General features: G+C 42.4%; 1 protein-coding gene across 12 annotated transcripts in view; it reads left to right on the plus strand.

The window, feature by feature from the left end:
* The window catches only part of PHLDB1 (pleckstrin homology like domain family B member 1), a 190,484-nt gene extending 166,540 nt beyond the window's left edge, over nt 1-23,944 (plus strand). For 8 of the 12 annotated variants that reach the window (XM_068240824.1, XM_068240823.1, XM_068240825.1 and 5 more), the window contains 8 exons: nt 770-1,046; nt 1,127-1,217; nt 1,882-2,028; nt 4,044-4,263; nt 7,451-7,536; nt 10,086-10,115; nt 15,112-15,150; nt 23,443-23,944. In XM_068240824.1, coding sequence (XP_068096925.1) covers nt 770-1,046; nt 1,127-1,217; nt 1,882-2,028; nt 4,044-4,263; nt 7,451-7,536; nt 10,086-10,115; nt 15,112-15,150; nt 23,443-23,583 — 1,031 coding nt within the window. In that variant the 3' untranslated portion in view covers nt 23,584-23,944. Of the gene's footprint in view, nt 1-769; nt 1,047-1,126; nt 1,218-1,881; nt 2,029-4,043; nt 4,264-7,450; nt 7,546-10,085; nt 10,116-15,111; nt 15,151-23,442 lie in introns of those variants that run through there. The other 4 variants (XM_068240826.1, XM_068240827.1, XM_068240834.1 and 1 more) reach the window with 2 other exon arrangements.
* The last annotated feature ends 1,904 nt before the right edge of the window (nt 23,945-25,848 follow it).

A 25,848-nucleotide genomic window follows, 5' to 3' on the forward strand; every position in this document is an offset into this window, starting at 1 on the left:
TCTTCCTCTCCGTTTGCCCGGTACTAGCCCCTAAAAATCCATCAGTCGGGGCCAGTAGGTGCATGCACAGTCTGGCCAGGCACGCTCCCCTGTCTTGTTCACTTCGCCTCCAGACGACGTGAACACGCTGGGAGCGTGCGCACAGCCGGGCCGCGCATGCGCAGTTGGGTCTGGTCCAGAGGACTTTCACGGGCCAGTTGCGGGCGAACAGAGAGGAAGAAGAGGACGCTGTGGGAGCGATCAGGCCAGAGGGGGCTGGAGGAAGCCCCAGGTATGTATATTTTATTGGAAATCGTTCTTCACTGGTTCCCTTTAAGTGCTGAAGCAGCAGGTTAGAAAATTATATCTTATTTATTTTTTTTAAAGGACATTTTTGGGGAAGGGGCTGTCATTGTTGAATTGATCAATGTGATGTGACAATTGTTGCTCTCAGTCCATTGTAACATGATGGCAGTAAAAGTGCATATGAGGTGCATCATATGTACAAGTATTTTTAGGAATGGGTTGCAGATTACAGGTAACTGTTGGACTCTAATCTATAAAAACAGAACTCCCTTATCGTTTTAAAATTTTTCTTTGTAATTTGTTGTATAATAAATTGCATAGTATAGTGGTAAATGGAGGCGCTATACTAAGGCTTTGTACAGGGCACCCTTTAACCACAGGTGTGTCCTAAGTATATATGAAGATGAACTGTACTAAATAGTGCAGTATCATTATATGATTGTGTGTATCACGGTTCACAATTATGTTTGTTCTTTTTTCACAGGACAACAAGTAATAGAGGAACAACGCAAACGGCTTGCGGAATTAAAGCAGAAAGCTGTTGTCGAAGCTCAGTCACAGTGGGAGTCTCTCCATGGAACATCTCATCAAGGCTATCTACCCATCATGCATCATTCCATTTTGCATCACCAAAGGCCTTTACATTCTCGTGAGGATGACCCCTCATATGGCTATGATACGTTAAGCTTGGAGAGCTCAGACAGTCTAGACACCAGTGTTTCTACAGGAAACTCCGCCTGCTCCCCTGACAATATGTCTAGGTGAGTCTCTCTGAACACCCACCTGTCTAGTCTACTTGTTTTACACAAACTGTTCTTACAGTCCTTTCTTGTGATTGTAGTGCCAGTGGTCTGGACGTGCTGAAGATAGAGGAAATGGAGAGGATGCTATTAGAGGCTCATGCAGAAAGAGCACGACTTATGGAAAACAGAGTGAGTTGATACAGTGATTATGATTTAAATTAGATCCTAACCGTTTCAATCAGTTTTATGTAATTTTTGTAAGTTTATAAATACTTTGTATCACTTTTTGTATCACTCTTTCAACTATATTTTCCCTTCAATTGAGCATCTCATAAAGGCGCAGATATGATGCTTAGGATACAAAGCTTGCTGGGTTTTGCAGTATATCTTCAGCTCTAGATGTTTTCCTTGTCCCGTGTAGGTACTTGGCAACAGAGTTTGTTTTTGTTGATGTGTGAAGAGAAACTCTGGGATCACAAACACTGCTGCAGGTTATGTATTTTCCCTTGTAAACACCTGCAGTGGTACATTTTATAATGGGAGTCTGCAGACACCTACGTTTCCCTGCATTGATGCTCATGACTATCTGCTTTAGGCTCGGTTCCCACTTGACCTCCCATTCTGACGATCCATTCACCACAAAGTGAAGCAGATCATTTTCTGTCTTCGCCCAGAGTGGATGCACCATAGATGGCTATGGGAAACGCAGCTCAGAAAACAGATGTGTTTTTAATAACAAGTGGAATCGCATTGTTTTTATCATATAGTAATGGTTTTCCAGCTGTACATGTTAAGGCCTTATTGCTGATGATGATAACGGAGTCGTGTAACTGCTCCTCGCTTCATATTGTAGGAGCGTGAGGTTGAAGCGCGCAGAAGAGCGCTGGAAGATGAAAGGAGGAGGAGAGAAGAGCTAGAAAGACGTCTGCAGGATGAAACTGCTCACAGGCAAAGATTGGTTGAGAAGGAAGTCAAAATGAGAGAGAAGCATTTTTCTCAGGTTAGCTCTTTAAGTCTTAGATTTGCATATTTCACCAGATATCAGATCTGCATCGACTGTATAATCCGATATAAGATCTGCATTGATTGTATAATCAGATATCAGATCTGCATTGATTGCATAATCAGATATCAGATCTGCATTGATTGTATAATCAGATATCAGATCTGCATTGATTGCATAATCCGATATCAGATCTGCATTGATTGCATAATCAGATCTGCATTGATTTTATCAGGGCTGTGGAGTCGGAGTCGTGGAGTCGGAGCAATTTTGGGTGCCTGGAGTTGGAGTCGGGAAAAAATGCACCGACTCCGACTCCTAATGAATTTGTAACTGTAATTAAAATAGAAAATATGATAAAATGTTCTATTTCTCAGATAAAAGTTATTAAAAATAATGTATATATACAGTATATATACAGTAATAGCTGTGCTCAGTCCACAAAAATGAAAAAAACCAATCAAAATTAGTTACTTGTGCTGCTTCAATAAAGCAGTCCCCATATTTTTAAAGTCAGATATACATATCTGATTGTGACTGTATATATGATGTGTACACAGGAACCTCTTATATACTAAATAACATCTATGCTGTAAGAATAAAGCCTGATGTGTAGCCGTGCCACTAATAGAGATGGTCAATGAGATGCAAATAATTCTGCGTTGATGCTGGTTTATGCAAATGCACTCTCTTTGCTCATGAAATCAAATAATTTGATATGTTGATAAAATTTTGTTTGGTGACTACAAATTAAAGAGTACCTGAGACGGATGAAAAGAAAAGTTTTATACATACCTGGGGCTTCCTCCAGCCCCCTTCAGGCCAATCAGTCCCTCGCTGTCCTCCTTCACCACCTGGAACTTCTGCTATGAGTCCCGGTAATTCAGCCAGTCAGAGCAGTCTGGCTACGTGCCTCTTCCACAGCCAGGAGCATTCTGCACCTGCGCAATAGTGCTGCGCAGGTGTAGTACGCTCCCAGCGGCGGAGTGTGTGCATGTGCACTACACCAGACTGGCTCAAGTACCTGGACTCATAGCAGAAGATCCAGGTGGCAGAGGACAACGAGGGACTGATTATCCTGAAGGGGGCTGGAGGAAGCCCCAGGTATGTATAAAACTTAAAATGTCATCTGTCTCCGGTTTACTTCGTTACACAGTAGTACTATACTCTACATATGCACTCCCCACAGAGCTGCAGGGAATCCACTGAGAATGTTGTGCACATTGAACACAGAGGTGTTGTCTATCACCCATAAACCTGGTTCAGATTGTGCATGAAGAATGTGTAATAGAGGAAGAATCTCCTCATTCCCCTGCAGAGTACCTGCACATCATTCTTACATGTACCCACAGTTACATTGCCTAAGGCCTGATCCATGTTCAGATTGTGCATGAAGAATGTGTAATAGAGGAAGAATCTCCCTATTCCCCTGCATAGTACCTGCACATCATTCTTACATGTACCCACAGTTACATTGCCTAGGGCCTGATAGATGTTCTTTGTTCCGGTTTGTACCTTTTACAAGTACTCTTACCAAGGACTAGTTTTAGTCTAAAGGGAATAAATATAGTAGTCTACATATCCTTCTCACTTCAGTTGTCTTGTAAAATTCCTAAGCGTTGGCAGTTAAGAGACAAATTTCACGTTACATACTGTTAATCAACAAAATTGTAGTATGCAAATTAGAGGAGTCGGAGTCGAGGAGTCGGAGTTGGTGGAATCCTAAACTGAGGAGTCGGAGTCGGTGGATTTTTGGACCAACTCCACAGCCCTGGATTTTATAATCAGATATCAGATCTGCATTGATTGCATAATCAGATATCAGATCTGCATTGATTGCATAATCCGATATCAGATCTGCATTTATTGTATAATTAGATATCGGATCTGCATTGATTGTATACTTAGATATCGGATCTGCATTGATTGTATAGTTAGATATCAGATCTGCATTGATTTTCAAATCCAGTTAAATAATTATTTTCTTGTCATGAACATGATTTGTTTTCTAGGCTCGTCCGCTCACTCGGTATTTGCCAATCAGAAAAGAAGATTTTGACCTTCGTACTCACATTGAGACTTCAGGTCATGTAGTGGATGCGTGTTCTCACATTATACTGAGCGAAAAGATGTGTCGCGGTTTTCTAACCAAGATGGGTGGTAAAATTAAGTCTTGGAAGAAGCGCTGGTTTGTGTTTGATCGCATGAAACGCACCTTGTCCTATTATGTTGGTGAGTATTGGCATTTCTGCTTCAACATAGAAGATTCATCTGCTAAAAGCCACAAGTGTTCAGATATCATCCATGCATAATATTTCTACAGATCTCTGGTATATTTTTGCTCAGTTGAAAGTAAAATTCTCGATTTCACTATATACTTAAAACACACATTATAGGTATCTAAGCTAACAATCAGAAATATTATCTAGGTAACTTTATAATATGATTGAAAATAGTGTTCTAAATCTTTAGTGAACAAGACCTGTAAAGGAAAGCGGAGAGTCAGAGAGGATGGCACATCTCAAGTGACCCGTACAAGTTGTTGTTATTCTAGCTTGTCCTCTTCCCATTTTGATGCTGGAGGCCCATTCCAGCTACCGCTTGAACTGTTCTTAATACAATCAGGCTCAAACACAGAGCTTGAGCACAGTTCACTGCGTATACAAAAAGGGCGCCGGGGAAATTTGGCACATGGTGAAACCACTAGTAGAATATTGGCTATGCCGCTATTGTACCATTGGACGCTGAATAAGTCTTCCGATATTCAATTATCAATTTTACATAACCTTCCTCTCACACATTTACGCCACAATCTCTGACACTTTTTGTCCCTCTGCAGTACCAGCAGTCTCTGGTCCTTTAGGGGGAAGAGACTGCTGGTACGGAAGTAGATAAGCACTGCAGGGGAAATAATAGTGAGTGAGTGGGAAGTGAGTTAAGGTGGCCATGCATCACTCGATGTATAGCCAGGTCAACCATTAGATAGATCTCTCTCTCCGATTTGAATCTGATCAGATCATATTGCCTGGCCACACACTGCACAGCGATTTCCAATAGATTTCTGCATGAAAGTCTTTATATACAGTATTTCACATTTTAGATATATTTGTCATGTCATTATACTTTTTTATATATAAGTAGATGTTTAAGCAGTGGAGTATAGTTACCTGGGCACTTATAAAGAATACTATACAGGTATACTATACAATTATTTACAATACTTACAGTGGGATGCGAAAGTTAATTGTCATGATTTTCCTGTATAAATCGTAAAAATGTCAGTAAATATATCATATAGGAGACACACACAGTGATATTTGAGAAGTGAAATGAAGTTTATTGGATTTTCCTGAAAGTGTACAGTAATTGTTTAAACAAAATTAGACAGGTGCATAAATTCGAACACCACAAAAAAGAAATGAAATCAATATTTTTGCAGAAATTACAGCCTCTAAACGCTTCCTGTAGGGTCCAATGAAAGTCTGGATTCTGGTTGAAGGTATTTTTTTTTACCATTCCTCTTTACAAAACATCTCTAGTTCATTCAGGTTTGATGGCTTCTGAGCATAAACAGGTCTCTAACTCACACCACATATTTTCAATTATACTCAGGTCTGGGGACTGAGATGGCCATTCCAGAACTTTGTACTTGTTCCTCTGCATGAATGCCTTAGTGGATTTTGAGCAGTGTTTCGGGTCGCTGTGTTGTTGAAAGATCCAGCCCCGGCACAGCTTCAGCTTTGTCACTGATTCCTGGACAATGGTCTCCAGAATATGCTGATACTGAGTGGAATCCATGCCTCCCTCAACATTGACAAGATTCCCAGTCCCTGCACTAGCCACACAGCCCCACAGCATGATGGAACCACCACCATATTTTACTGTAGGTAGCAGGTGTTTTTCTTGGAATGCTGTGTTCTTTTTCCTCCATGCATAACGCCCCTTGTTATGCTTAAATAATTACATTTTAGTTTCATTAGTCCACAGCACCTTATTCCAAAATGAAGCTGGCTTGTCCAAATGTGCTTTAGCATACCTCAAGTGGCTCTGTTGGTGCTGTGGGCGGAGAATAATCTTTCTCTGCATCACTCTCGCATACAGCATCTCCTTGTGTAGTGCGCCAAATAGTTGAACGATGCACAGTGACTCCATCTGCAGCAAGATTATGTTGTAGGTCTTTGGTGCTGGTCTGTGGGTTGACTCTGACTGTTCTCACCATTTGTCGCTTCTGTTTATCCAAGATTTTTCTTGGTCTGCCACTTCAAACTTTAACTGAGCCTGTGGTCTTTCATTTCCTCAATATGTTCATAACTGTGGAAACAGACAGCTGAAATCTCTGAGACAGCTTTCTGTATCCTTCCCTTAAACCATGATGGTGAACAATCTTTGTCTTCAGGTCATTTGAGAGTTGTTTTGAGACCGCCATGCTGCTACTCTTCAGAGAAAATTAAAAGAGGAGGGACACTTACAATTGACCCCTTAAATACTGTTTCTCATAATTGGATTCAACTGTGTATGTAGGTCAGGGGTCACTGAGCTTACCAAGCCAATTTGAGTTCCAATAATTAGCTCTAAAGGTTTTGGAATCAATACAATTACAACAGTGCCCAAAGTTGTGCACCTGCCTTATTTTATTTAAACAATTATTGCCCACTTTCTGTAAATCCAATAAACTTCATTTCACTTCTCAAATATCACTGTGTGTGTCTCCTATATGATATATTTAACTGTTATTTTTTATCGTAACAACGAACGATTTATACAGGAAAATCATGGCGATTAACAACCTTGCCCAAACTTTCGCATCCCACTGTAAATAGTATTAAAGTGAACCTCCGGACTAAAAATCGACTCAGCAGCACTGAAAAGGCTTTGTGTTTCTATAACAGTTTCACAGCATCAGAACTTTGTTTCTCTTAGACAAGTCTCATTTTTAGCTGCACAGAAGAAAACTGCCCGGGCTTTTTCCCCCTGATGCTGTGCAAAGCATGATGGGATTTCTGATTTTGTTGTTCTCGTTCTGCTGTTTTGGTGCAATTTTTTTTTTTTTTTTTTTTTTTTACATTTTGAATTTGACATTTGAAGCCTAGCGTGTGCAGCTGGGAGGGGTGATCAGGACACAGGATAGTTGGAACTGTGTCTCCTGCTCCTTGTCACCTCCTTTCAACCAAAAAGATGGCTGCCCCCATGACAAAGATGGCAGTCCCCATGAATCACAAACATTTGCCTGTTCTTTTAAAACAGGGTGGGTAAGAGATTATATTACCTATCTATTCTAATTAACATAACTAATGTAACTTGATGACAGTATGTTTGTTAAGGCTGAAGTTCCCCTTTAAGCTTCAGTAGTTTCAGGAGATGCAATTTTTTAGATCAAATCAGAATTAAACAATGTTTTACTCATTTTTATTTTTTACAGATAAACATGAAGCAAAGCTGAAAGGTGTTATCTACTTCCAGGCTATAGAAGAAGTTTACTATGATCACCTGAGAAACGCAGCAAAGGTGAGATAATAATGTGTTTGTAATGGTAATCAAATCCCTCACCAAACATGTGGGATCTACCACAGATAAACCACCACGATGATGCATCTGCATATAGTGATGTGATTGTGTCTGTGCAAACTGTTACCTGCACATACCCCTCTGTGCAAACTGTTACCTGCACACATCCCTCTGTGCAAACTATGCACACTGTTACCTGCACACATCAACTGTGCACACTCTTACCTGCACATATCCCTCTGTATGAACTGTGCACACTCTTACCTGCACATATCCCTCTGTATGAACTGTGCACACTGTTACCTGCACACATCAACTGTGCACACTGTTACCTGCACACATCAACTGTGCACACTGTTACCTGCACATACCCATCCGTGTGAACTGTGCACACTGTTACCTGCACATACACATTTGTATACACTGTTACTTGCACATACCCCTTTGTGTGAACTGTGCACACTGTTACCTGCTGTTTATTGCTACTAAGAATTAAAAGCAATATATATACATACAGTGCATCCGGAAAGTATTCCCAGGGCATCACGTTTTACACATTGTGTTATGTTACAGCCTTATACCAAAATCGATTAACTAGTTAACCACTAAAGGGTTTTTCCATTTTATGGACCAGAGTAAATTTTTCACATTTCATCGCTCCTCCCTTTCATTCACCAATAACTTTATCACTACTTATCACAACAAAATGATCTATATCCTGTACCTAAGCATTCACAGTCGTTGTCATGAAGCTCAAAATTGAGCTCAGGTGCATCCGGTTTCCCCTGATCATCCATGAGATGTTTCTGCAGCTTCATTGGAGTCCACCTGTGGTAAATTCAGTTGATTGGACATGATTTGGAAAGGCACACACCTGTCTATGAAAGGTCTCACAGTTGACAGTTCATGTCAGAGCACAAACTAAGCATGAAGTCAAAGGAATTGTCTTTAGACCTCGGAGACAGGATTGTGTTGAGGCACAAATCTGGGGAAGGTTACAAAAAAAATTCTGCTCCTTTGAAGGTCCCAATGAGCACAATGGCCTCCATCATCCATAAGTGGAAGACGTTCAAAACCACCAGGACTCTTCTTAGAGCTGGCCGGCCATCCAAACTAAGAGATTGAAGGAGAAAGGCCTTAGTTAGGGAGGTGACCACAAACCAATCTGTCAAAGCTCTAGAGGTCCTCTGTGGAGAGAGGAGCACCTTCCAGATGGACAACCATCCCTGCAGCAATCCATTAATCAGGCCTGTATGGTAGTGGTCAGACCGAAGCTACTCTGTAGTAAAAGGCACATGGCAGCCTGTCTGGAGTTTGCCAAAAAGCACCTGAAGGACTCTCAGACCATGAGAAACAAAATTCTCTGGTCTGATGAGACAAAGATTGAACTCTTTGTTGTTAATGCCAGGCGTCCCGTTTTATGGAAACCAGGCACTACTTATCACCAGGCTAATACCATCCCTACAGTGAAGCGTGGTGGAGGCAGCATCATGCTGTGGGGATGTTTTTCAGTGGTAGGAACTGGGAAACTAGTCAGGATAAAGAAAAAGATTATTGCAGCAATGTACAGAGACATCCTGGATGAAAACCGGTTCTTGAATGTGATGGTTTATCTTTCTGCAGGACAACCCTAAGCACACAGCCAAGATATCAAAGGAGTGGCTTCAGGACAAATCTTTGCGGGCCCTGTCACACTGTTGCGGTACGGTGTGGCAAATTGACGCACTGCTACCTCAGCCTAATTAAACCCTATGGGAAAGTTCAAACTTCCCATGTTGCGCTACGCTGTGCTGGAAGTCCCTAATCTAACGCTAGCGTAGAACTACGTTACAGTGTGTGATCCGTGGCGACCTGCCGTGATCTGCGCTGGCCCGGAAGTCATGTTAGTCTATGTTGATGCATTGTTTTTAAAAAAAAGTTGACTACTATTAGCACGATGTTCCCTGAAGGCTGGTTTTTGGTGGTGTGGCGGGTGCAACGCACCGCTGATGTCAGTTTGCAGTGTGAAACCGGCCTGAATGCCCTTGAGTCGCCCAGGCAGCACCCAGACTTGAATCTGATTGAACATCTCTGGAGAAATCTTAAAATTGCTGTACACTGATGCTTCCCATTCAGCCTGATCGAGCTGCAAAGAGGAATGGGTGAAACTGCCCAAGGATAGGTGTGCCAAGCTTGTGGCATCATATTCAAAAAGACTTGAAGTTGTAATTGCTGCCAAAGGTGCATCGACAAAGTATTGAGCAAAGGCTGAGAATATTTATGTACATGTGATTTATCAGGGTTTTTTTTTAATAAATTTGCCAAAACCTCAAATTGTTTTTGTAAATTGTTTTCACGTGGTCATTATTGGGTGTGCAGAATTCTGAGGGGAAAATGAACTCAATCCATTTTGGAATAAGTCTTTAACATAACAAAATGTGGAAAAAGTGATGGGTTGTGAATAATTTCCGTAAAAAAAAAAATATATATATGTATATATACACACATATAGCCATCCACCATGGAACCTTCTGTGCATCTATTGATACATAATTTGCTTTCCTTCACAGAAAAGATTTTTTAACTTCCGACTGGCTTCTGTATGTATACTGCAACCCATTTTTGTCATTTACCCAAAATCTGACTCTTTTTTTAGTTTTCATATTATTAATGATAATGTACGAATAACACAATGGAACGAAGGCTTGTGGACTATTAATGATATTAATCACGCTAGTAATACAAGCTTCCAACAAGTTGGCAAAGTGATTGAATGTCCTTATGTGTTATTAATTGCATGCTTACCTTCGTAATGCAGATCTTAAATCCTGGAACTTGAAAGTAAAGTTGTGTATAATTTTTTGGGACACATTTTGAGTTAGTATTGTGTGGCTGGATAGTGTACTGGTTAGAGACACCACCTTTGACAGGAGAACAAGGTTCGAATCCTGGCTGGAGCCAGTTACCTTTTTAGAAAGGAGTCCTTAGGCAAGACTCCCTAATACTCCAGGGTGGCCTACTGGGTGTACCTAAGCGGCTGCATCTAAAGCGATTTCAGTCTGACAGGAGACTTTAATGTGACTTTTGCATTTTTGCCTTCTTGCTTGTTCTAGGTTTACTTATTTTAGTAGTTATCTATGTATCAGGAAACCTTGTAAATAAAAAAAAGCAAGCAGTAAAATAGCCTTGGTACACAACATAAATGGCAGTAACTAATGCATCTAGTGTCTAACAAAGGATATAGAAATAACAAGAGCCATTGAGGGAAAGAACCCTGGCTTTGCAAGATTACAGTATAGAATTTTCTACCTGGTCATAAAGTACAGTAAAAGAAAAAAATGCCAAACTTGTGCCTGTAGCCAATGAGGTACCAACAATCGATGCTGGGACAACAGAACGGTAATCATGAAATAGCCACTCCCTACAAATGGCAGAATGGAGTGCTTATACTTAAACCACTGGATCGCTATTGCAAGATTCTTTATTTACTAACGTTCTGAAGACCTGTAGAACAGTAGAGAGCCCCAACTGTCTGGAGTCATAGTAGGCTATAGTGGCTTTTGCTAAGGGCTCATTCACACTATGGGCTTGATTCACAAAGCTCAGCTTAATGCATGTAGAGAGTGTTATAATTGGCTGTGCACGCTATGCAGCCATAGCATGCGCAGTGAAATTACCAGGGCTGTGGAGTCGGTACAAAAATCTTCCGACTCCTCAGTTTATGAAACCTCCGACTCCGGGTACCCAAAATGGCTCCGACTCCTCGACTCCGACTCCTTAGTCTAAAACTTACCAGGGCTGTGGATTTTGTACAAAAGCATCCGACTCCTCAGTTTATGAAATCACCGACTCCATTTACGACTCGGGGTACCCAAAATTGCTCTGACTCCTTGACTCCGACTCCACAGCCCTGGAAATTACGCTGTGAGTAGCTATTGTAAAGGGCGCTTTGTTACTCTGAACGAGCGCTCCACTGAACCCGCCTGGAGCTTGGCGGGTCCACTAGCTTCAATGTACGAGATTCCTGCACTTTGATTGGCTCTGTAGGCTGCCTGTCAAGTGTCAGAGAATGAGCAAGAACAAGTTCATAAACGCTCTACCCCCATATTATTACATACCAGTCGGTGTAGGATCTAGAGAGCCAGTCCAATAGCACAAATTGTAAAGGAAGGATCCGCAGACCAGACTTGGCTTGATGAAAAAATGTCTGTTCTTTATTAGAAAATTCCACATGACAAAAGTGAAGTGCAATAAAATCTCAGGATCAACTAACGCGTGTCGGGCCTATAATCTGCCCTTAATCATAGTCAAGGTGAGCCTGTTAAGAAGATGGCTTATATATGGTTAGAGGGGATAACTCCACCCCTCACACCTAACAGCCAGGTCCTTAAAGGGAGACATTACATACAAATAGTAAGAACAAGCTATAATATGCAAAGTACTACAAATTGTATAAAAAGATAAAAGTTATGTAAAAAAGATGACCATTTGGACAACAGCATTACTGCAAAAACATGTATAAAAAGAAGAAGCCAGTACAAGAAGGGAAAAATACAAGAAGCGAAAAATATATCAATATATAAATGGGATTGAGAACAGCCACACTGTCCAAATAAATCAGTAATCATATACTAGATTTAAATTCCAATGTTTATTCAGACCAGAGGGTATGCGAGTGCCTAACCTATAAATCCAATAGGCCTCACGTTTTAATAATAACCTCTGTATGTCGCCTCCTCTAGTAGGAAGGCTGACTCGTTCAATACCCTGAAAGCTAAAAGATTTTAAATCACCTTTGTGAACAGTTTCAAAATGTTTAGAGACTGCAGACTTTTGAAAAGTTTTCCAATGTGTGCCACAATAATGTTCAGCTATTCATACTCTTAAGTTTGCGGGTTGTACAACCCACATATTGAATCTTACACTGAGAACAGGAAATTACATATATGGTGTATTTGGTATTACAGTTAACATATTGTTTGATGGGAAAACTGGTGTTAAATGAATAAGAGAACACTGAAGTTCCTCGAGTATGGCAATGGCAATAATTGCAGGTTCGAAAGCCACACGGGTATGAACCCACCGTGGCCAACCATGTAGGAGTATGGAGAGAGGAAGGAGACCTAAAGAGACTGGGCGAGAGGATGGAGCCCAATGATCTGGCCCTTCTTGCAGAAAAACGACATCCGCCATCCAAAATTTTTTTAAGTTTTAAATCTGAATGCAGAACTGGAAGATATTTACTCACAATATTAGTGATTTTTTTAAATTCCAGACTGTATTCTGTGACAAAAGTCACTTTGTCAGTCCTGGCTCCATCCCGTCCCACAGCCTCCAATAGGTCTGAGCGTGTTCTTTTTATTCCTCTAGAACGTTCTAGTTTCAATTGTTTGTCTGTGTACCCCCTCTGCCTAAGCCTATCTTCCACCTGATTAAATTCTGAATGTAGATTATGTGGGTTAGAACAGTTGCGAGCTGCTCTGATGAACTCGCCTGTAGGGATGGCATTGATGGTATGTCTGGGGGTGACATGAGTTAGCAAGCAAAATCGAGTTGCCTGCTGTAGCTTTTCGAAATGTACGTGTGGAAACCAAGCGGGATATGGAATCGCCAACCAAAGTTAAGTTGAGGTAATCAATTTTAGTAGCATCTGAGTTCATAGTAAACCTCAGATTAAACCTATTTTGGTTGACTTAAACCAGAAATTCCCCCAGGAGGTCAGAAGGACCCTCCCACACCATCAACAAATCATCAATAAACCTGCCATACCAAACGATATGGGAGGCATAAGGGTTAAAGTCCCCAAAGATGCGGAGCTCCTCCCACCACCCCATGTAGAGGTTGGCAAGAGAGGGGGAAAATTTGGCCCCCATAGAAGCTCCGCATCTTTGGAGAAAAAACCCTGAATCAAACATAAAATAATTGTGTTTGAGAAGGTACTCCACAGCCTCCAGGAGAAAAACCCGCAGGGACATGTCAAACGAAGAATATTTATCAAGATGGAATTCCAAGGCTTCCAATGCAAGTTCATGTGGAATTGATATATAAAGGGAGGCGACATCTAGGGTCACCCATGTATAACCACCATCCCACACGAAATCTTTGAAGCTGGAAAGAACATGGCGGGTATCTTGTAGATACCCAGGTAACCTAAGAACCAAGGGCTGCAGATGTGCATCGACCCACTCACCAAGGCGCTCACCCACGGAGCCAATGCCCGCAACAATCGGCCGGCCCCGGGGGGGGGAGCGCCCGGCTTGTGGATCTTCGGGAGGTGGTGGAACACGGGCACGACAGGGTGCAGAGGACAAAGGTATTCAGCCACCCGTTTGGAGAGGACACCCATGCCCAGCCCGCGATCCAGCAGCCCCCGGAGATCACCAAGAAAAGCCTGTGTAGGGTCTCGGAGCAAGGGACGATACACATCTGCATCACCCAGCGGCCTAAGAGCCTCCTGTTGGTAATCAGAGGCATCCAGGACCACAACAGCACCCCCCTTGTCTGCCGAGCGTATAACTATATCAGTATTATTCTGAAGAGATGTCAAAGCCTGATGCTCGGAGACTGTGAGGTCAGATGGGGCCCTGGAATGCCTAGATAGGATAGTTAATTCCTTTTTAATGAGATCCTGGAAGGTGTCAATTTCAGGGGATCTGGCATTAACATTCCTTTTCAATGAGATCCTGGAAGGTGTCAATTTCAGGGGATCTGGCATTAACTATATTATAGTTGATATATTTTTCGCTTCTTGTATTTTTCCCTTTTTGTACTGGCTTCTTCTTTTTATACGTTTTTTGCAGTAATGTTGTTGTCCAAATGGTCATCTTTTTTACATAACTTTTATCTTTTTATACAATTTGTAGTACTTTGCATATTATAGCTTGTTCTTACTATTTGTATGTAATGTCTCCCTTTAAGGACCTGGCTGTTAGGTGTGAGGGGTGGAGTTATCCCCTCTAACCATATATAAGCCATCTCCTTAACAGGCTCACCTTGACTATGATTAAAGGCAGATTATAGGCCCGACACACGTTAGTTGATCCTGTGATTTTATTGCACTTCAGTTTTGTCATGTGGAATTTTCTAATAAAGAACAGACATTTTTTCATCAAGCCAAGTCTGGTCTGCGGATCCTTCCTTTACAACAAGTGTCAGAGAAGTTGCCCAGAGCTTAACCCATTTAACATCAGACTCCACCCACATCCTTCTTACAAGTCATACTGAAAGGAAGGTGGGTGGGGTTTGACATCACAGTCCAATTTGTCCATGTTTACCAGTGGGGATTATTCAGCTATATTAATGAAGGGGAAGGTACAAATGGGGACTGCTGGTGAGTTCACACATACTTAGAACTTGGGAATGTGCTTTTTTTTCCTACTTCAGGCTTGTGTTTTCCATTGTTCTCCAGCACTCCCCAGCCTTGGAGAACTGGATTCAGTGAGGCCCATGGAATCCACATAGAATAGAATTTTGCATGTTTCATTAACAGATTTCTGTGGAGTTCCATTTTTTGTAAAACCTCTGTGCATGATGCTGTGCATTTGATTTGTAGCCTACATCAATGTGCGCTCATCCGCCTCTCTTGTCCTTTTGTAGCAGATTACTGACTTTCTCTCTATACCCTTGTGGAAGGAGGTGGGTGAGAGTGTGTATAAATGACAGGTTGCTTTCGTTTGTCTCTTTGTCTTTCCTTGCATGCTGATTGGCATTGCAGTTGCATCACTGTCACGCATAAATCTGATGCTGGCTACACATGGGCTAATTCACCTGGCCGTGGTTTTTTTTTTTTTTTTTTTTTTAAGATTTACTGAATGTACCAAAAGTACATGTTGTTTACTGAAGCTAATGCATAATAAAGCTTCATTGTTTTTCTCAGCATCCAGTTAGGTGCTGAGTATAGGATATTCACTGCACATAACAACATGTAAGTAAACCTGAAGCATGCTTGGAAAAAAAGGTTAGCTACTTGGCTATGTAGAGGAAAGGCTCTGGATCTCATAGAGCCTTCCTGGTCCTCTCCATGCTTTCATTCCACCACCGGGCCCCGCATTGAAATGATTTGACTAGGAGGTCAAATACGTCTTTGGCCATCTTTAGGCAGCCCTCGGAAATACTCGCATCCTGAAGTACCTCCAAAGATGAACAGATCAGTACTGTGACACGGATCGGTATGAATATGCCCGTCTTTAGAAGCACTGAATGGTGCAGATGTGATGTCATGGGGGGAGCGGGGCAAACAAAGCTATCGGCCATCGCTCAGCTGAATTGAATGCTGGCCTAGCGGCAGTCAGGAGTTCCTTTACACACGCCGGATTATCGGCAGAGGTGGTGGTTATCGGCCCCCTCAGCCACGTGTGTACAGGCCCTTTGTACTCACCCCTAGTGTTTGCAAACTCTGCTGACGTGATAGATATCTGCCAGATCAATCTCCTGTGGTGTGACCAGCATTATAGGACTGTCAGGTATGCAGGCACGGTCTTGTTGCCTAATAATGACAGCAAAGCATGCATGTTAATGACTGCAGAGGTGGAGCGTTACCTGAGGAAAATCTGAGCAGCATCTGAGGATATCCAGGATGGCTGGAAGCGGTTGCTAAGGTTTGCTGATACCCATAGATATGTCCTGTGGTGAGCTGTCAGTGGCCAGTTGGATTTTTTGCGTTGAAATTGTGTTTATGTAACATATGACTTTCTGGGGATCTAAATCTGTTTTTCCATTTAACTCAGTGTGTTACAAGAGAACTGTGTGCAAAACATACGCAGAATAGAAAAATGTGCATGTTATCCAGTAAAAATGCAGCAACTTTTTTTTTAACTTATTGTAAAAACAAATTTGATTTGGCCCTTGTCCAGAGATGAATGTAGGCTGTCTGTGCTAATACATTTGTACATTGTGCATAAACGGTAAAGACGTGTGTAATGTGAATGAGGTTGTATTCTAGGTATACACCTTATAGATGTGGTGATTGATACCTACCTCATCGATCACTTACCACCTTGCCACTGTGAATAGATTGGACCTTTGTTGAGATCTAATCTCTAAAGCCTCATTAAAGGTACCCATATTACCACCCGATATGGAAAAACAATCAATTCCTCTTTGACTGGAATCGATTCAGAGAAGAATGGATTTCTAACACACACAGCATATAGATTTTCATTAGATTCCAGCAGCGAATCTATTGAAAATTGATGGAACTGTAGAGTTGTACCATTTGATGCAGTACAATATTATGGGCCACCGATTGAATGCCTCTCCTGCCTTGCCCCAATTGACCTAACGCGTTACAAAGTGGCTGTTATACCACACCAGAATGCACTACTGTGAACAAGGCCTAAGTAAATTCCCTGCAGTTTTGATCACTCTGATGGGATCTGCTAGGAAAATAAATGTGTGTGGGCACCTTAATACCCCTCTCCTTGTTACAGCTGCAAACTTTGTACTGCTTGCTGCAGTACAAACCTAAGGAATCATGCTCTCCTGCCCTCAGCTCCCTGTCTCTGCCCAGCTCAGTCTCCCAAAGACTGGCTTCTCCCACACAATGTTTCATTGCAGGACAATTGATAATTGATCAAAGGTGCTTCCTTCAATACATTTTCATTAGATTCAATGTAGTATTAATCAAATCTAACATGTTATCTGTTAAAATGGTATATTTCCACTGCTTTAAGTAATGTAATTGGTTTCTGTATTTTAACAAATGTATTGTGTTGTAGAATATCTTTGGGCATTTCACCTGGGTTAACCAGGACTCCACAAGTACAAGTACAATTGTAATTTATATCTATTTTAAAAACTGCAGCCGTCATTAGATTCTTCTACCTAAGCTCTGTCATGTGGAGCTGAATGCCTTGCAACCATAAGCTGTGACAGGGTCCTCAATGCTGGAAAATCATTTAAAGAGAAGGAGGTTTTGCTCTGTCAGCTGTGATCACAGTGAACAGGAAGTGATGCAGTTTAAAGTCACATGACACAATCTCTCCTGTTTGAGCAGCTGCTGCTCATAATTTAAAGATAAACTGTAACCAAGAATTGAACCAATCAGTAGCTGATACCCCCTAATTCCTCGTCACCATGTGATAAATGTCAGAATGTAAATCAGGGAGACGAAAGATTTTAGAATGGGCAAACACTGACTAAATCATTTATACATAATTATTGTAAAAATGAAGCACTTTTTTTTATTACATTATTTTCACTGGAGTTCCTCTTTAACTTACAAAGAAGGTTGCACAACAGATGGCAGTGGGGGGACCTTGAGTGAGTTATGATTGTGGGGCTCTGAAGAATGCAGCTGAATTGCCCTTCTATAAATTGAGCTCTAGTTCTTTTTTGTCTTACAGTGGAGGAGTATTAGAACCTCTGTCAGGTTTATTATGGTACTTGTATCAAAAAGCGCAAAAATGTGTTGAAAAAATGCACACGATTCTGATTCATTTTCCTGGGTCACACAGTCATTTGAACTTAAAGGGATACTTAAGTCAAAATTAAAAAATGATTTTTACTCACCTGGGGCATCCCTCAGCCCCCTGAAGCTGTGTGGTGCCCTCGCCGCTTCGCTCCGATCCTCCTGTCCACGCCGCCGGCTACTTCCGGGTTTGGCGACAGCCGCCGACAGGCTGGGAACGCGAGTGATTCTCCGCGTTCCCAGCCGCTATATCACCCTCTATGCTGCTATAGCGTATAACATATACGCTATATCACCCTCTATGCTGCTATAGCGTATAACATATACGCTATAGCAGCATAGAGGGTGATATAGCGGCTGGGAACGCGGAGAATCACTCGCGTTCCCAGCATGTCTGCGGCTGTCGCCGAACCCGGAAGTAGCTGCCAGCGGGGACAGGAGGATCGGAGCGAGGCTGCGAGGGCACCATACAGCTTCAGGGGGCTGAGGGATGCCCCAGGTGAGTAAAAATCATTTTTTAATTTTGACTTAAGTATCCCTTTAACTGCATGTATTTCTGTACAATAATGCGTACAGAGAGGAAATATGCAAGGCACGCAAGTACATTAATTGGAACACTAACCCGTGTTCCCTAGGCCAAACCACATGTGTTTATGGTCCACAACACACATGGGTTTGGACAGAGGCGTAGCTAGGGTTTTCAGCGCCCGGGGACAAAGACTATTAATGCGCCCCCCAAAGTCAAGGTTGCGCCGCGCCAAAAAGGGGCGTGGTCATATAATAAATGTGGGCGTGTTTATGGGTGGAGCCAAATGTATATGGAGGTTAGCAGGCTCACGCTCACCCACCCTCCCTCAGTATGTACCTTCCAGCATGTTCCAAGACAAATTCAGCAATCATGAGCCCCCCCCCCCCCATCAAGACAAATTCAGCAATCATGAGGCCCCCAACATAACCAACTCAGCAATCATGAGGCCCCCAACAAGACAAATTTAGCAATCATGAGGCCCCCAACAAGACAAATTCAGCAATCATGAGGCCCCCAACAAGACAAATTCAGCGATCTTGAGGCCCCCAACAAATCATGAGGCCCCCAACAAGACAAATTCAGTAACCATGAGGCCCACAACAAGACAAATTCAGCAGTCATGAGTCACATAAATAGACAGCATTTCACATAAATAGGTAGAATGCCCCATTAATATGGTAGACACCTCTCACCTGGCAGCAGTTCTCCAAAATACACTCAATCTGACGTGGTTCCCCAAAAATAGGTAGCCCCAGGTCTATAGTTGTCCCCAGAATAGGTGGCCAGCAGTATAGATGTCCCCAGAATAGGTGGCCAGCGGTATAGATGTCCCCAGAACAGGTAGCCAGGGGTAGAGATGTCCACAGAACAGGTAGCCAGGGGTATATGTGCCCAGTATATGTAGGCAGGGGTATGTGTGCCCAGTATATGTAGCCAGAGGTATATGTGCCCAGTATATGTAGCCAGGGGTATATATGCCCAGTATATGTAGCCAGGGGTATATATGCCCAGTATATGTAGCCAGGGGTATATATGCCCAGTATATGTAGCCAGGGGTATATATGCCCAGTATATGTAGTCAGGGGGTATATATGCCCAGTATATGTAGCCAGGGGTATATATGCCCAGTATATGTAGCCAGGGGGTATATATGCCCAGTATATGTAGCCAGGGGTATATATGCCCAGTATATGTAGCCAGGGGTATATATGCCCAGTATATGTAGCCAGGGGTATATATGCCCAGTATATGTACCAGGGGTATATATGCCCAGTATATGTAGCCAGGGGGTATATATGCCCAGTATATGTAGCCAGGGGGTATATATGCCCAGTATATGTAGCCAGGGGGTATATATGCCCAGTATATGTAGCCAGGGGTATATATGCCCAGTATATGTAGCCAGGGGTATATATGCCCAGTATATGTAGCCAGGGGGTATATATGCCCAGTATATGTAGCCAGGGGGTATATATGCCCAGTCCATTTAGCCAGGGGGTATATATGCCCAGTATATGTAGCCAGGGGGTATATATGCCCAGTATATGTAGCCAGGGGGTATATATGCCCAGTATATGTAGCCAGGGGGTATATATGCCCAGTATATGTAGCCAGGGGGTATATATGCCCAGTATATGTAGCCAGGGGTATATATGCCCAGTATATGTAGCCAGGGGGTATATATGCCCAGTATATGTAGCCAGGGCGTATATATGCCCAGTATATGTAGCCAGGGGTATATATGCCCAGTCTATTTAGCCAGGGGGTATATATGCCCAGTATATGTAGCCAGGGGTATATATGCCCAGTATATGTAGGCAGGGGTATATATGCCCAGAGTAGGTAACCAGGTGCCCCCCTCCCTGGCTCCCCAGCAGGAGGGGAGCAGCCTGCTCCCCTCCTGCTGGGGAGCCAGGGAGGGGGGCACCTGCCTTTGGTCCTGGGCTCAGCTCAGCTTCACCTAACCTGGGCCTCCACGAGTCCACGCTCACGCTGTCTGCGGCCGGCTGCCTGTTTGTTTAGCCTCGCAGCCTCGCTCTAGGCCTAGGGATGGCTGGGGCTCAGGGCCGGTGTGGTGTGCTGGGCTGGGCTGGCGGCGCCTCTTCCACTCACTTGCCGGCTGCCGCTCTGCGCAGCGTTCCACTAGTATATGGACGCTGCGCGGCGGTGCAGCGCCGGCGATCATGACGTGTGACGTCAGTGACGTCACTCGCTGAGTGGGGGAGATCCGGGCGGCCCGGCGGTGAGCGGCTGAGCGCTGCGTAGCAGCGTATAATAAATAAATGATATGAATAAAAAAAACACTGCAGCTGAGGAGCTGGCGGCGCCCTCGGGGACCTAGCGCCCCGGGGCACTTGTCCTACCCCGACCCCCCCTAGCTCCGCGCCTGGGTTTGGAGAAGTGCTTAACACTTGTGCATTGTGATCCAGCCTTACTGGTGATTTGTCTGGAAGTGAGTGAAGCCCAAAATAAGAATGACTCTGCAGGTCATAACTTTTAATATTCAATAGTACTGTAAGAAGCACTTCATACAAGACAAAAACAATATCTTCCACCAACATATTGATGATTCAAGAATGAACCAAAGGGGTATGGTATCAACTTGTTAGGGAAATTCTTTACATTCACTCCTTGGCACAGCATAACACATATTCTCTGCATAACCAAGGCACAATATTTTGTGATATGTCCCTTCAGTAGGTACAATTACAGTATATACACTTACAATGTCATAAAATGAAAGAGGCAGAACCAATACAACATTTAAAGAGAACCCGAGGTGTGTTTAAAGAATGTTATCTGCATACAGAGGCTGGATCTGCCTATACAGCCCAGCCTCTGTTGCTATCCCAAACCCCACTAAGGTCCCCCTGCACTCTGCAATCCCTCATAAATCACAGCCGTGCTGTGAGGCTGTGTTTACATCTGTAGTGTCAGTCTCAGCTGCTCCCCCGCCTCCTGCATAGCTCCGGTCCCTGCCCCCGTCCCTTCCCTCCAATCAGCAGGGAGGGAAAGGATGCAGGCGGGGACTGGAGTTCTGCAGGAGGCGGGGAGAGCAGCAGACTGACACTATAGAGATAAACACAGCCAGCTCTGACAAGCTGTTTGTCAGCAGCGTGGCTGTGATTTATGAGGGATTGCAGAGTGCAGGGGGACCTTAGGGGAGTTTGGGATAGCAACAGAGGCTGGGCTGTATAGGCAGATCCAGCCTCTGTATGCAGATAATATTCTTCAAACCCACATCGGGTTCTCTTTAAATTGCCCAGAGCCGATACAGACAGTAATAAACACGGTTTAGTAGTGTGGGGTAGAAGCTATGGTAGCCATGCACGCACACCTATAAAATGGCGCTCGATAAAAATAGAGCAGGAGACTGCCAGTATTTGAACATTGGTAAAATTACCAATATTCTACTGCTTAATTCCTATAATAAAATATTGGTAATCTTTACTGATATTTTACTATGGCCTAACCCTACTCTCGTACAGAGAAGGGACACCGAGAGCCCAATATAGTGTAGTAAGTAAGGTAAGGGAAAATAGATAGAGTACATGAAATAATACTCACAAATGAGGGTCACCTCATAGGTAACCACTGTATCAGCAGGTGGCGAGATTAGATTTGTCCCCATTCAGGATTAAGAAGTCACTCTCTGTAGATAGAAGAAAGGGGTATGCTACTCCTCCACCAGAGAAGGACACAGGTATTAAGACAGAGGCGCTTGGCGTTATCGTGACCAATTACTGCTCTATACTCCTTGTTTATTGCCTGACGAAGCGGGTTGATGCCCGTGAAATGCGTAGCAACACTTTTTTGGAGTATGTTGATAAAATTATGTGTTTTTGAAAGTGACAGTTCTGTGTCTGCTTTGGTGGAGGTAAGTCCACCACAACCTCCTCTGCATATTTTAGAATTTTTAACTTGTTTTATTCTTTCTGTTCACCATATACACTACTCTCACACAGAACCCTCCCTCTACCTAACCCTAAGATCCCACCCAGTGTTTACTAACCTTAACCACCCACGCCCCCAGTGCCTAACCTTATCCCCATCTCCAGCTCCCCCCTACCCAGGCCTGAACTTAAATATCACTATTTATCAGGTGAAATAATTACGATTCATTGCCGCTAATCGCTTTTACCAAGCCCGCCTATTTCTGAGCCATTTTTAGCACTGCATCTCCTGTGCCATCTTTACCTGATTTGGTCATACACATATAGATTTGTGCCCAATGATCCCAGAAGATTCCTCTCTGATAAAAAAAAGGATTCAGAGAGGAATTAATTCTGTCCATATACTGCAGAATGCTTTTCAATAGATTCCAGCAGAGAATCTATTGAGAAATTTATCGAACTGCAGAGTTTAACTGTTATGGGCCACCGATTGAATACTGCTCCTGCCCCTCCCGCAATTGACCTAAATCTTTAATTAGGTTTGATCGATACTTTTAATCGATTTTATGTCAGTCAATTCCATGCTGCACAAGAAATACTTTCAATTGATTTTAGGTCAATACCTCTTCCCCCGATAGACCAAACACATTGAACCGGTCCAATTAATACTTCCGATCAACTGAAAGCCAATATCGATCATAAATTGATCAGTCTGGAATTTTTGTGTCATTGATTGTCAGCAGATTTGATCACATTGATTGAATTTGCCAGGAAAATGGGTGTGTACGGCCTGCTTTAACAGTCTGGAGGAGAGATCCTTGCAGTGTCTATTCTTCAGAAATGACAGGATATCTCTATAACCAGTACCCAGGCAGACATAAAATCTGACAGTGGTTTTAATGCTTCACCACACTATCTACTGCTAAAACAAAAGTTTAGGGTGGAGTCCTATTTTAAACATAAAAAATGTGAAGGGAAAAGGATGACGTGCATATGCCGTAGTCTCATGTTATTTTTTACTGAAGATCAACAAACAATTGGCGGTTACCTGCAACATTTCCACCACTGATCTGTATTTATTATTTCTGTTTTTTTAGAGTCCCAACCCAGCACTGACCTTCTGTGTTAAAACCCATGACCGGCTGTATTATATGGTAGCTCCGTCTCCAGAGGCCATGAGAATTTGGATGGACGTAATTGTAACAGGAGCCGAAGGTTACACTCAGTTTATGAACTAATGTAAATTAAATCCCCATCTTTCACCACTTCATTGCTCTCCTCAGGAACCACAGAAGATCTAAGACCGTTAAACCGTTTATTTTCCACGGCTTGAAGGGCAAAATTGTGTGCAATTTATATTTGTTTAAATATATATTTAAAATAGACTATAACTACTCATATTATGCAGGTATGTTTTAACGTACATTTTAAATCCTTAAATCACAAGCAGTGGAGATGGACAGATTTGCTGCAGTTTTGTTTTCTGAAAACGAAATATCACATTTTGCAAGGTCAAAATGCATGAAAGTCAGTGAGGATGTAAGTAGCACTTTTCAAGGATTGCCAAATGGAAATAAACCCTCTTAGACACTCCATAAATGCATCCCTCACCCATTATTACTGACACACTATATGGGCTATTTCCAGCATCATTTTACTTTTGTGTTTTCACTCTCGTAATATGAGCTAAAGTCAGATTTGTAACACAAGTTTTTTTGTTCTTTTTATGTTGGACCACAGTGCCAGATATAGGGACTTCAAGTAAAGTTTCAGCCAAAAGGGATTTTTTCCTTATAGCTTTAGAAAAGTAGGAGTTTGGTGGAACCTCTGTTAGCTTTTACTGTGGACCTTGTTGGAAAGATTTCTCCTCACTTTCTGTGTCAGAGATACAACAAGAAATCCGCAGCTTGCAAGGTTCAGTCACCACTCTTAAGCAGAGTCGCTAGATCAGGTATCACCAATGCAGTTTTATCACCAAGAGAAAAATCTCCTCAGAGGGGATGCAGAAAGCAATACTGTACAACCCTTACAGGGGTTTTAACTCTTTCCTATAGTAAGTAAAAGAAAATGTTAAAAAGTGTTTGGAATTACATTTCATCCATTTGCAAGTAGACAAATGTTCTCAGCTGTGTCATATTAAGCCTGATAATGAGGACAATTAAAAGTGTATAATAAGCTGTAGATAAGTCTAGAGAGCTGAAGAGCATAGCCAAAAAAAAAGCAAAAATCAATGCCCCTTTTTTATGGTCACTTCAAGTGTGGCCAATTAGCTGCTGGAACAAAACTGATATTTTAAAACTGGGTTTCTGACAGGGATAGTAATACAGTATGCTGTTAGGATGGCTGATGTGACTGGCACGGCTTTCTGGACTGCACAGTGATTAGCTTGCAAGCTGTGGTAAATTAGCACCTTTAGTTACATTAAGTGGCCAATGTAAGACTTTCAGTACTGGCAGAGGGGCTGCCAGGGGTCCAGGATTGCCGATGTCTGAGTGATAGCAGTAGACCCTCCATATGTATCAGAAAGAGACTTGTCATTACCTCAGTCCAGATAGCCACATGTTTGAAAACTGAAAGTACCTGAGTAAACATTCTTTCTAGTGTCACTGTCCTCAGTTATCAATGTCAATGTAAAATTGAATTGCTCTTTTTCATCTTTTCCTTGTATATTGCCAGTTAAGCTGTTGAGATAAGACCCATTTTCATCAAATCGGGAAGTAAAAGCTGAACACTTCTGGTCTTCATAGATAGAAAGTGTTATAGTAAAATATGATGAGTACATTGCTGAGGGGGTCTGATGGGCCGTTATACTGCAGTATGGAGTAACCTAAAAAGGGTAATTTGCACCATCATCTGATAGAATGCAGTTTTCAGCTACTCCGGTTACTTTCTGATCAGTGCTATAAACAAAATACTATGAGCCTAATGAATGCAACCCTGAAGGGATAAGTGTAGTGCTTCATCTTATCATGAAGTGAGATCACAAATGCCAGGATACGGACAGACTGACGTTTTTTTATGCAGAGGATGTAAATCGCTGTGATAGGCAGATATCCTCCACTGCCAGAGCTGAGCAAAATACCGTATTTTTCTTTTATATTCTTTTCTATGCCTTAAATAATGTATAAATTATTTATCTCTTCTTTTTAAGTTATTAGTAATCAGTTTCCCCTATTAAAGCATTTCTTACATAAATCTGGTGTTATCACACTTAATTACCTCCAACACCAACATCTGTCTTTCTCCATATTGTGTACAATAGTATCATCAGGAATGCACTAACTCACCCTGCGCTCGTTTTAAAGCAAATATGAAGCCAAATTAAAAAAAAAAAACGATACCTTTTGAAGAGGGAAGGTTTTGGGTCCTATAGACCCCCCCATACCTCTCATGGTCCCCTCATTCTATCACCCCCATTTGACTGCTGCCACTGGAGGCTTCGGAAGTCTTCTGGAGCTTGAGACTGAAGACAGGTGGCTCCGTATTGCACATGCGCGAGTGCG

The sequence above is a fragment of the Hyperolius riggenbachi genome, chromosome 6 (genome assembly GCF_040937935.1).
Source record: "Hyperolius riggenbachi isolate aHypRig1 chromosome 6, aHypRig1.pri, whole genome shotgun sequence".
In the NCBI taxonomy this organism is placed as follows: domain Eukaryota; kingdom Metazoa; phylum Chordata; class Amphibia; order Anura; family Hyperoliidae; genus Hyperolius; species Hyperolius riggenbachi.